The 12,080-nt window shown below is 36.6% G+C and overlaps 1 protein-coding gene across 2 annotated transcripts in view; it reads left to right on the top strand.

The window, feature by feature from the left end:
* The window catches only part of THSD7A (thrombospondin type 1 domain containing 7A), a 287,802-nt gene that overhangs the window by 244,394 nt on the left and 31,328 nt on the right, over positions 1–12,080 (top strand). For both annotated transcript variants that reach the window (XM_037383975.1, XM_037383974.1), the window contains exon 17: positions 10,584–10,762. In XM_037383975.1, coding sequence (XP_037239872.1) covers positions 10,584–10,762 — 179 coding nt within the window. The remainder of the gene's footprint in view (positions 1–10,583; positions 10,763–12,080) is intronic.

Below are 12,080 nucleotides of genomic sequence, written 5' to 3'. Positions count from 1 at the left end.
AGCCAATCAAAGAAATCAGATGACTTAAGGGTATTTTAATTAACACTATTAATTTCTGTTTAGGGCTATGATAAATTGGAAACTGAATTTATCAAGCCAACCTGCAGCATATCTTTGTGATTCAATGGAAAAGTGAGCATTTGGCTTAATACCTCAAAGCAAAGCTGGAAGATAATTTTGTGAAGAATTTTCTCCCATGTTTATTTTTATTCAAAATCATATTTTGCTGTAGTTAACTCAGACTGAAAGACAAGTTTGTATGAATACATCCTAATGACAAAGTCTAAATCCTAAACTCTCATGGGACAGGAAATGTCTACTCTGAAAATGTTCTTTAATTCTCTTCTCAGCTGTTTGCTCTGGGTTGAGGTCCTCAGAGATTTGGTTTTAATCTTTTGTATAGCCTAAAGAGGATATGCTGTACTTGCTTAGTCTGACCAGGACCACTTGCTATCTTTGTAGTACCAAAAGATGCATCTATCTCTAACTGGCACTTGTGTGAGCACAGGTCTGCCTGGGCTGGGTAGTTGTCCTGAGAGAGTCACAAAGCTGGTAGGGAATGCTGAAAAAAAAGAGTCATGGAACAATATGAATTGTTCAGAAGACACTTATAAAACACAATACTGAAACTGTTTTCCTATTTCTTTGTTGATTATTTTTAAACTTTAACTATATGTGACACTATGTTAGAAATTGGTATTCTTTCAGCATTAAGTCAAGTGTGACCTTTGAAGAGTGGAAAATTATATAAGAAGTCCAAGGGAAACTAGAGGGACTGGTCTACTGGCTAGTCAGTTTTTGTTGACTTCAAGAATGGGGACTGTCAGTTTTTGTGTTAACAGCCGAGGGAAGACACATGAGGGAAGAACCGTCTGTCCAAGAGCTTATTGTAGGTCTTGTATGTGGTAGGTAATGTGCTGCTGGAAGTAGCTTGCAAAAAGAAGTGGAAATTCTTTCTTTGTGTAGCACGAGCATGGATGTAGCTGCTTTCAAGCCCTGGCAGTGCATATTGGGGTACAATTCCATTGAAAAAATCAGAGAGATATAAAAAAGGAATAAATAAATGGTAAAAAAATGATGTTCTCAATTGTTTACCCTGTTATAACTCTTCCTGGTAGTAATTTCTATTCCAATGGATTTTATCAGTGAATGTCACCTATACCCACAGTGACCACAATGAATAATAATCAAATGGAAAAGCTACAAACCGTATGTTGTTATTATACCTAATATAGCCAGGACTACCCTTTGCATGATATTAGCAATAGCAGACTCCAGAAGCACCCTTCCCAAAACACAATATAGCATTGCTTTAATTTGTTTTTCCTTTCTACATTTCCATCCCATTCTTCTCGCAGGAGATTTGAAATCTCTTTTAGCTCTTTTTGCAAACTGGAAATGTTTGTGAGTCATTACTATATTTATTGTAGGTTGGGAAGCCTGAACCCTTTGATTTTCGGCGTTGTTTTGTTTTGAATTCTTTCTCTAAATCAGTTTATTAAGGTGTCTCGTTCTTTGGTTTTTTTCTTCCGTTCCCCATGCATTTGGTTACCTGGGTTTGATAGTGAAGCACAAGGCATCTTGTGTATTTTCTCATCTGTTACATTTGAGGGAGACAATACCTTTACCTTGGGTCATGGTGTAGGGCATGGGCAGATCAAGCCTGGAGTTGCTCTTGAACTAGTCCTGCATTCATTGCACTTTCTAAAATTGCTTGACAGGAACTTCAGGCGTACAGGGAACAAGGCATGTAACCTCACTCATGGTAAGGAATTGAAGTGTTGCTGAGGAATATGTCAGTAAAATTATGGTTTCCTTTCCAGTAGCTCTGCTCTTCTAGAACAAAACCCTATTACTGATGGGTGTTATACATACATGTAGTGCAGCTTATTTCTAAGGCTTACCTAATTTATTGTCTGCCTTCATCATTTTTCCAGGTTTAGCATACTTTTGCAAATACAAGGGGGCTAGAACAAATGATGTAGATGTTTCAATCTAATTTCAGTATATGTTTGCTTCCTTCTCTGAATATCTGCTTTGTATTCATGGATTACGGTCTGATGATTTGTTTTATTTTTCTCAACATGTATAAACTGCTGTTTTGCCACTTAAATCTTATTTTTATCTTGCCAGTATTTATGATGTTTTTCTTGTTATTTTCATGCCCTCGGTGTATGACAGTTCTTCAGTTTGGCATCATCTCTAGATTTCAGTGTGTTATTTGTTGGTTTTTTTCTTTAAGAACAGGCATAAAAGCTATATTATGCCAAATCAACAAGGGACTTCTATGGTATCACAATAGTTGCCCTACCTGCTAGCAAATAAAAGTGCATTGTAGCTTCCCATCAATCTGCTTTTAGCTTTTCAAGCTAAACTTGACAGGACTCATAATTTAAGCCTGCTTGGGTTATTTTTATGAATTCTAACAGAGTTCCTTATTTCCCTACAGAAATTATAACACTGAATTTTTCACTAATTTTGTAACTGATCCAGACCAGGAAAGTCAGGTTTTTTCTGCTGTGTTATCTGCTTTATTCAGAAATCTGTTTTACTGTTAGTTCCTGTAAGTCTGTTATTTCTTTTCCAGGTAGTATAGTATTTAATCACAGTTTTTATGGGATATGATTTGATGAATTAGATTGGATTAGGAAAGAAATCAAGACCATTATTTAAGGGAAGATGTTTCCTGTAGGGTGTACAACTTTTACTTTTTTGTTATCTCTTGACATGATTGAAATCATGAGGTGGGAAATGGAGACAATTGTACTTCACCTGTGACAACATCCTATAAATCTGATAAGAGCGACAAACTACACCCACGCTGATGTTATTAATGTATCATGGGGTATGTTGTATGATATACTAAAATAGCACAAGAAACTCAGATTGCCAGACTGTCATAAGTTTTATGCAAATTTATGAAACCATGAACAGGTCAGTGTGGCAAGTCATGCTGTTTTGAAGGGGAGGAATCAAAAGACAGACCTGCTCTGCAGTGCCAAAAAATTCATAAGCTGTTTGTTTTGTGAAATGTTGTCTGCTTATAATCACAGTTCAGTTGACGTACTCAGAAAAGAAAAAGTAAACAGGAGCAGAAGAATAAATACTTCAGAGCTCTTTTTACTGCTTGACACGTGTCATTTTCAAAAGATTTGAGCAGTTAACTAACAGTTTCACAGACACCGTGCTAAAGGAAGGGTATGACACAAGAAAAGCCCTAATATGTAGACCCATAAGAGATTCTTGCAATAATCTTTGACATTTGGGGTGCAGTTATAAAGTCCAAGTACAAACAAGTTTCTCAAAAAGACAGGAGTGACCATAACAAAAAAGGAGAAGCAAATTATGATTAAATAAATCTGTTGTTACTGCTTGGTGAGAACACTGGAATAGGAGAGGGCAGAGTCCTTCTGAGGAGGGTCCTTAGCTTTCTGTAGATTAACAGGTTCTTCAGAAGAAACCTCAAGCTAACAGCTGAAAAGAGACCTAAGTTTCAGCTGCAGAGGGACAAGGAGGGTTTTTTTCTTGTATTCTTTTTTTCTGTGGGGTTTTTTTCAGTATTGTATCTGCCTAATATTTTTACTTTTCAAAATATTTTGTTTCAAATTTGAGCTACATTCATTGATGAAAGAGCACTGTTCAGCAGCCATTTGAAATATTCTGCCACTGGTGTTTTTTTCATCCATACCAGTTCTGCAGAGTGTAGGCAGGAGCTAACAGCTGTCAGCAGATGTGGTAATGTCAGCTAAAAGTGGTAACTGAGTTGTTGTTTACCTGCTTTTCTTAATAGCAGACACAGAAATTGCCCTTTCTCTGGTTTCCTGCCTTGTTTCAGTACTACATGGGTAATTTTACTGGAGTAGTTCAGAAATGTGTATTTTGCTTGATTGTCAAATGTGAGAGGTTTTTTCCCATTAGAAAAGCAGCAGTTGTTTTTCATAGCTTTATCCCTGTCATCACTAGTGTACTAGAGCTCTGTGGATAATGACATGTGTCTGCCAACAATCTATTTCCGTACATTTGTGAAAAAAATTGAGTCTCTTCGTGGTCCCTTTAAACTGTACATAGAATTTTCATGACAAAAAAACCCCAAAAGCAAGCCACTGTCATGCTTATGAACTACACTGTTTACTCTTCAATATTTAGTTTTACTCCATCATATGTCAGTTATGAATCATGACCCACATAAGCTGAGCGGTGGTAGTGTTTGTGTGCGCGTAGTGAAGGCAAACATAGTAACATGGCAGACAGATGCAGCATTTTTATATAGGTCATATTACCCTTCTTAATTCATGTCAGTTTGCTAATAAGACCTTAGGCACAGTCAACCAGTCCAGGGTAGTTTGTCTGCTGCCTTATTAGTGTGAGATTATTTCCCACTTTAGCATTAATTAAATGAGATGCATTGATTTGTGCTGACTCTACAAAGCCCTCCATGGCTATGAGGCTTATGCAGGGGATTAGAGAAGAATATCTGTGTATCAGTGAATACTTTTGCAACAGCTGCTAGGAGTATCAATGTGAATCGAGGAATTTTTGTACTTCATCACTTACATGTGATAGTAAAATCTCATAGGTTATAACAGAGTCTATAGGGTGCAAGATGTCAGTTAGAACTTGCTGTATCCACTTGTATTAGGATTTTTTAATATTTTTTTTTCACTTTCAGTATTCTAACCTGAAGCAATACAAATGTACCAACAAAAAATGGCAGTGTTAAATTTTAATTGAGATTTCCTGTCAAGTGTTTATTCTGAAATATCTTTTCCATAGGAGATTCTAATCTACTATGGTGGTAAACTTAGGTTCTCAAATAGTTATGAGGATACTTTGCTGTTACATAGCTTGTATCTTTCCTAAGTTTCTTTTGTAATGTATACAAGATATCATATTTGTCCTGTGGTGTATTCTTTAGGAATATGCTATATATTACCCTACACCAGAAATACTGGCTTAGGCCTCTGCATTATGGTGCGACTGTAGCTGCCCTGTCAACAGGACATCAGTCACGAACCAGTCATCCATCAACCCAAACACCTGTATTTAGTTCACCAGAGACAGAACTGCTGTCAAGTATTAAAAATTGCTCTCAGGTTTTGAGGCTTTAAAGGGAAATCCTGAAAAAATAATAATAAAAAAATCTTATGGAGTTCAATCTATCTTTCCAAGGCTAGGCAGAAATATGAATAGCTAACTAATATTCTGTTGGAAGTGAAATGCAAATAAATGTTTATTTCTTTGTCCTGGAAGTTGAGATCCCAGAAATTTATATTTCCTTGGAAAAAAACCCAACCTTGTGTTAAAGAACATAAACCATTCTGACATTGCAGTTTTTTTCTTGGAAACACAGTATGACGTTTTAGTCATGAAAGCAGGTGCATCACTCTGTCAGTCCTAAGGACAAAAGAGTTGATGTAAACACTTTCTAAGATGTTCTTTATGTGTGGACACTTCAACTCGAGTAGTCAGTCTGTTCTTACACATTGCAGGTGCAGTTTTGGGGGAAAAAAATCTTACACCCACCTACTTAGCCTGCTTTGTCATCAGACAAAATGTGAAGTCCATTAAAGTCCCCCATTATAAATTATCTGCCACATCTGTTAATGACTTTGTTCTAGCAGTCCAGATTTTATAGCCAATTAGCAATGGGACAGTAAACCTCTCCCTTTTAATAGTGACTTCAGTTCATACCCCTAGTGGTTCAAAGCCATTTGTTAAATTGTCGTTCAGTAACCTTTAATGGTAGAATAGCCCTGTTCTTGCTCATAGTGGACAACTGCCCATTTCACAACTTTGTGAAGTTCAGCTGATAGGAGCTGAAGTAATTGCACTGGGAAAGGGAATAGGCCTTAAGAGATGGGCATCTTTTTCCAATACCTTTCTGGACCATGCAGTGCTAAGGCTCTGTACCACAGTATCCCAAGGTCTCCTCTCTCCAGCATCGCTCAGATGTTATGGGGGAGAAGAAAGAACTTCAGGAAGCAGGCAGTGAAAGACTTTAGTCAGGAGAAGAAATAGCAGGCACAACATGAACTGCTGATGTCCAGAGAACGTATCTTCAGCCTTTATAGTCGTGGTCTTCTATTTCACTCTTGCTCCCTTACCTTCACACTGTTTTCCTCAGCTCTTCAAAGCTGCTTCACTGCTCTCATTCTTTCCTTCTCTCTGCATCTTTTCTATTTCAACATTGGTAATTTCTTGGTTGTTCTTTAAACCTGAAGGCTCTACCATGACATTTGCTGCAATTATAATTACACAACCTGTGTGATATAATTGTTAGAGGACTGTTTCTTTAATAACATTTTACAGTCTAACAAAGGGGCACCCTTTCAAGAATCATTAGATCAGAGTGGAAACAAGACTGAAAATTGGAAAATGGCTCGTTCATGTCCTTTTCATGTCAGAAACTATGTATCCGCATCACCAGTCCCATTTGCATGTAATATTTCTGGTTTCTGTGTTTATGTTTTCTATGTATTTTTTCTATATCACAATATGCTCTCTAAGAAATAAACAACCAAAAAAAAACAAAACAAAACAAACAAACAAAAAAAGAGTATAATATTTTCAAAGTGTCTGAATATCTGCTTTCTTGAATTTGAGGGCAATTGCTATGAACTTTTGGAGATTAGCATCCTTAATCAGCCTAAAAGATATGTTGCCATCATACACACAGAAATGCATATGAGGTGATGACATGCTTCAGAGTTTTTTCTGAAAAGTACCATTAGATGAGTAGTAAATGGAGTGGAACAAGTCATTCACAACAAGTAATTTTCCTTTTTTTTTTTTTTTTTTAATTCAGTCTTCTTTCTTGTCTAGAGAAATATCTGCAAGTAATCTGAAGTCTGTTTCTATCTGGGTTCTAGGGGAGTCCAGTGGCACAGCTAAATACTAAAGTCTGTAGAGTGAAATAGTGAGGCACTTGAGAGGGTAAGAAGATGCCAGGGTATTAATATGCCAAAAACTTTTTGATGTCAGATATAACAGGGTCATTTTCATTCTGCACATTAATTACTTATAGAATGCAAATCTGTCCCCTATTTTTTATTTGTAGAAACATTCTTCCATTACGTTTCACTGTCTGATCAGGAGATACTAGAGTAGGCTCTTGAGGGTGTTGCATTCTGTTTCTTTTTCACCAAGTTATTACTTTTGGCATGATGGTTATTTCTTTTCTTCTCTTTCTTTTTCTATGCCTACGCAGTATGTCTTTACAATTCTCTTGATTCTGTGTTATGAGCCATTTATTTTCCTATTCCCTGTCCCTGTCTTTTCTTACCCTTTCCTCTCTTCCTCCTCACTCTCTCTTTTGTCACGTTTTGACCTCTGACTTTGCCATGGAAAGTAACTTCACTTATTTATTTTCTTTTCCTTCTGTTTGGAGAAGGCTTGGAAGCTGTGAAACACCTTTCTGGATCTCTTTATTCTGCTCATGCCCTTGACCTATTTTTTTATCCAGTGTTCTTAGGATACCAATGGTTAGGAGTTTTTTGTGCTTGTCTTGCATCTTGCATAATACTGAATGTTTTTTCTCTCTGCTCTCCAAAAATGTTCCACATTTCCAGTAGCTCCAAGCCTTCCTACCTTGTAGAGCTTTTTTATGTCTTCAGTGATTGATTCCATTCTTGCTCTCTTTTTCACATGTTTTTTCCATTCTTCTTGTTCAGTTGGTTGATTTTCGTATGTGGAATTTGGTTCTTTTCTATGGAAACAGGAAGGAGGGATAGGAGAGCATCATAGGCTAGATATCCTCGACGTGGCATAGGAAATAGCTATATGATTCAGTATTTTTTTCATTATAAAGTGAGTGGGAAATATCAGCAGGCCCACAGCATCTTCTCCAAAACACTCTAACATATATGCAGGCTTGTAGTTTTCCATGTTGCAACTCTCACTAAGATGCTATGCCTTTAATATGATGCTGTTCTGAATTAATTATATTCTGTGCTAAAGCAGTTTTAGTGGTTGACTTCAATGTAGATCCTTCATAAGCAGTGTGAAAAGAGGTTGCTGTAGTGGTATGGTTTCATTTGATATTTTACAGAGTCACTTGAACTGTAGCTCAGTACAATTATAATGTTACCTGGGACTTGCGTATAGTATAATGTATTTGATACCATGTCTGTGTACAAGATTCTAAAAATCTTGTTAAACTTTTTGGCTAGCATTCTCATGACGTAAAAAAAAAAAAACCAAACCAAACAACTTTATTGTCCTCATTTGGATAAGCTGAAGAGAAATAAAATAGTTTCTAATTTGTCAATCAGCTTAGTATGTTCCACTCAGGCTCCCTTTGGTAGGCTCTGAAGTCTTCCCATGCTATAGTTATCCAGCTCCCAAAATATCACGATATCCTGGAGAATATCTTTTTCTATGACTGGGGCAGATTGGGAAGATCCCTTTGAGATTAATTAAGACAAATTTAAAATAGCTCAGAGGTTTATGGAAGTCCTTAAAATGAAGTTTTCTGAAGCAGCCTGTACCAGTTAAAGTTACCTACTTAAGGATGTACAACGCATTTAAAGCAACTTGAATTTGTTTCTTCCAGACATTAACGACAAAGACAGCAATTTAACACTAAATGGCATAAATGTGTTATAGTTGAAAGGTTTCTCCAGAAAAATTTACTTAGAAGTTATATTGAAAGTAAAAGCAGCATTTCAGTATCTCATGAAAATTCATGGAGCAGTAAAATCTTCGTTTAGTTCTAGCAGACAATAAATATCACTAAACACTTTGTTGCTTGGACAGAATTGTTTCTTTTAAATTTCTTGTTATTGTCCATTTTCATTGCATAGTTTCTTGATTGCGTAAGTATATGGTTTTGTGCAGCACCTAAGAGGGTTTGTTAAAAGCTCATTTCTGGTGAAGATACAGAATTTGATATTTATGTAATCAAAGTTCACTGTAGGATGGGGCTCTGAGACAGGGTACGTCTAATTTCTAAGACTCACTCAGAGATGTCAGGTAACATGGAATGTAATCGGGTTTGCATTTAGTACTGCAGGGCAATCTATGTCACCACCTTTGATATGCAGTGATATGATCTTCAAAAATATATTTTGTCTAACACAGTGTACCTTTCATATAATATCAGAGAGCTGGTCAATCAAATGGTGAGAGATATTTAATAAACATGCTTGTAATTCAAGCTATTAATGTTCTAGTCATTTTAAGGAAGATACATTTGGTGAACGGTAGTTTCACAGTGCTCAAATTCAGGTTGTGCTGTGGATATTTATTTAACACTTCCAAGCAGAGAAAAGCTATATAGGATAAAATCATCAACCGATTTGAATGCTTAAAAAAACACCCTCCTTCTGTTCTTTATATCTAAAACAAATTAATGGAAGCAACTAGAAATAGGTATATAGCATTGAAATATTTTCAGTGTTTTGATTCCTTCCATGACTTGTGATTGTTTGGTATTTGTTGCTTTTACGAGACAGAATAAACTAGCTTTACTTAGAAGTATAGGTTAAAAACATAAAGCTGCTAACATCAGCTTTGATTAAAATGACAGTGATTGCTTTCAAACTAAAAAAAAAAAATAATAAAATCAAGATATGTGAGAAACACTTCATACTGTGCCTAGCAAACTGTGCCAATCATGTGAAAATGATCTTATCAAAGTATGTGTTAATTTTGGAACTGTGTCCATCAGATATTTTAACTCATTTTAAATGCAAGAGGTTACTTTAACATTTGCCAACAGCAAATACGTTATGGATCTGATGCAGGAAAGGGGAGGAGATTTCATATAGGTTTAGGGTATAGTTGTAAAATGCAGTAATGTCCAGCTTTTTGTTTTAGGTTTTATAGCTTCTGCTGTAAATATTGGCATGAATGACACATATTGTGGAGCTATGGCATATGTTACTTTTGAAAGAAAAGCATTTTCACTTATTCAGTGAATTGAGGCCTCATGTTACTCCCTGCAGACCATGGCATACCCCTTTCCAACCTCTCACCACCAATGACTTATCCAAACCAAACATCTGCTTTTCCATTCAGTGCAATTATTCAGTGTGCTGCTGGGGGCAGATGGTTGTTAATCGGCAGATCATTAATGTGGCAGGCCACTCTCTCTTTCTAGCCTTAGAAAGGTCACAGGGTGTTAAGTTCCCTCGCTGCAGGCTGGTAAGGTGCACATCTTTTGATTCAGTTGGATTTTTGATGTATAACTGCAATTGAATTACTTGATACAGTGGTGGTGGAGTTTTTAATTAAACCTTTTTTCCTTAAAAAAATAAATACTGTTTTTACAGTGTAAGAATGATGCGGCTGAGAGATGGTTAGTGTCAATTACACTGTAGCTGTCAGAAAGTTTGAATGCTGAAATCTGGTGAGTGTGAATCCTAATCAGATAGCAGCGAGGATGCTTAGTTGCTACTCTAGCACAGTCTCCAGATACATGTGTCAATTTTCTGCAGAATTTAATTTAGCCCTAATGATGAAGAAATCTCTCTATTCACACAGTCCTGTCAAGTCAAACTTTGGGCAATCTAAATGAAGTAGACGAGAGCTTCAGGGAGAAGTGACATGCTGAACAGATTTAACTTTCTTTTCCATTCACACAGGTTATATTGAGGAAGCCTGTATTATTCCATGTCCCTCAGACTGCAAGCTCAGTGAGTGGTCCAACTGGTCTCGCTGTAGTAAATCCTGTGGGAGTGGGGTAAAGGTTCGGTCTAAATGGCTCCGTGAAAAGCCCTACAATGGTGGAAGACCCTGTCCAAAGCTAGATCATGTCAATCAGGTAATTTGATTTATATTTACATTATTGATATAGCTTTTTCCATACTTCAGATAACCCTTTTAGCTGTATTGTTTGTTAATGTAGAAAAACTGTATAACATATGGGGCAGATGCAGGTAGAAGGAGTATGTGTTGCCTTAGATTTCCTCAATCAGCAAAGGATCTGCCTTCATTACTTCCTCATCTGCCAGAACTGCAGATTTGAGAAAAAAAACCCTTCTTACATGCAGATTGTGAAGACCACATTTCTGAAGATCTCTTACAGCGGGTAAAATGTCTCATTACACATGCTCCAACTGGTAAGATTCTTAATGTCATTCCCCAACCATCTTAGATCAGAAAGAAAATTAAAACTTCTCAAACACACATGGAGTATCATCCCAGTGTCCCTTAGTAGGTGTTACTCAAGCTGGAGCTTGACCATCCAGGTACATTTGCCCTGGAACTGCAGTTCCAGTCAGGAATGCACTTCTGAAGTCAATCTCCTAGTAACTGCACTTGATTTTCCAATATGGAGCAGTCTGGCTGCACAGGCTGGATCAAGAGAAACTAAGCCAGAAAATGTGATCCAAGAGCACACTGGGAGTGCTTTGACCACAAATGAGAACTTAGTCTTTGGGACCAGGTTTAGCACTAGTCCAGGTCCAACTCCTGAAGCTTGTTTGCTCCAGTTTGCTTGGAGAGTTTTAGAAAGAAAAACCTTTCTTGCCAATTAACTTTTGCTCTTCAGAGTTGATTTATATTCATATTACTGTGGAATTTAATACAGTCTGCAGAGGCATGTTAAACAGCCACACAGTCTTCTCTGTAAATATTCAACGATTGAAAAAAAAAAAAAAAGTGCTGTCAATTTACATTTGAATAAAAATGCATGTACTTAATATTATCCTATTGACATTTTGCTAGCATAGAGTGAAATGGCTTGTTGATCTAATTTTCTACTTTAGGGAGTGTAATTAGTTCTAATTTAGAAAATAATAAGTGTTAAACTACAGCTAATAAACTAAGTTTGTGATCTACTTTATCAAAATACAAACTGGAATGAGGATTGCTCGATTTGGGTCAGCATGTAAATATGCTATAAATTAGGAGGAATGTGTTTCAATAGGAGCAAATTATAGTCTATGCAGAAGTCTTTTTCCTCTTTAATATTCATGTAGTACATAATAGGCTTGTATTTTTCTGCATCAAAGGTGATTTTGCTAGGTCTATTAGCCACTTGTATGCAACACTATTGCCCTCTACCGGTACTTTGACTCAAATTTGATTTGTTGCAATGTTACATGGTACTTGCCAAATAGTAATAGATGATTCAAAAT

This window comes from Falco rusticolus, chromosome 4 (assembly GCF_015220075.1).
Source record: "Falco rusticolus isolate bFalRus1 chromosome 4, bFalRus1.pri, whole genome shotgun sequence".
NCBI classification, from domain to species: Eukaryota; Metazoa; Chordata; class Aves; order Falconiformes; family Falconidae; genus Falco; species Falco rusticolus.
This window is presented reverse-complemented; position numbering and strand designations above follow the sequence as displayed.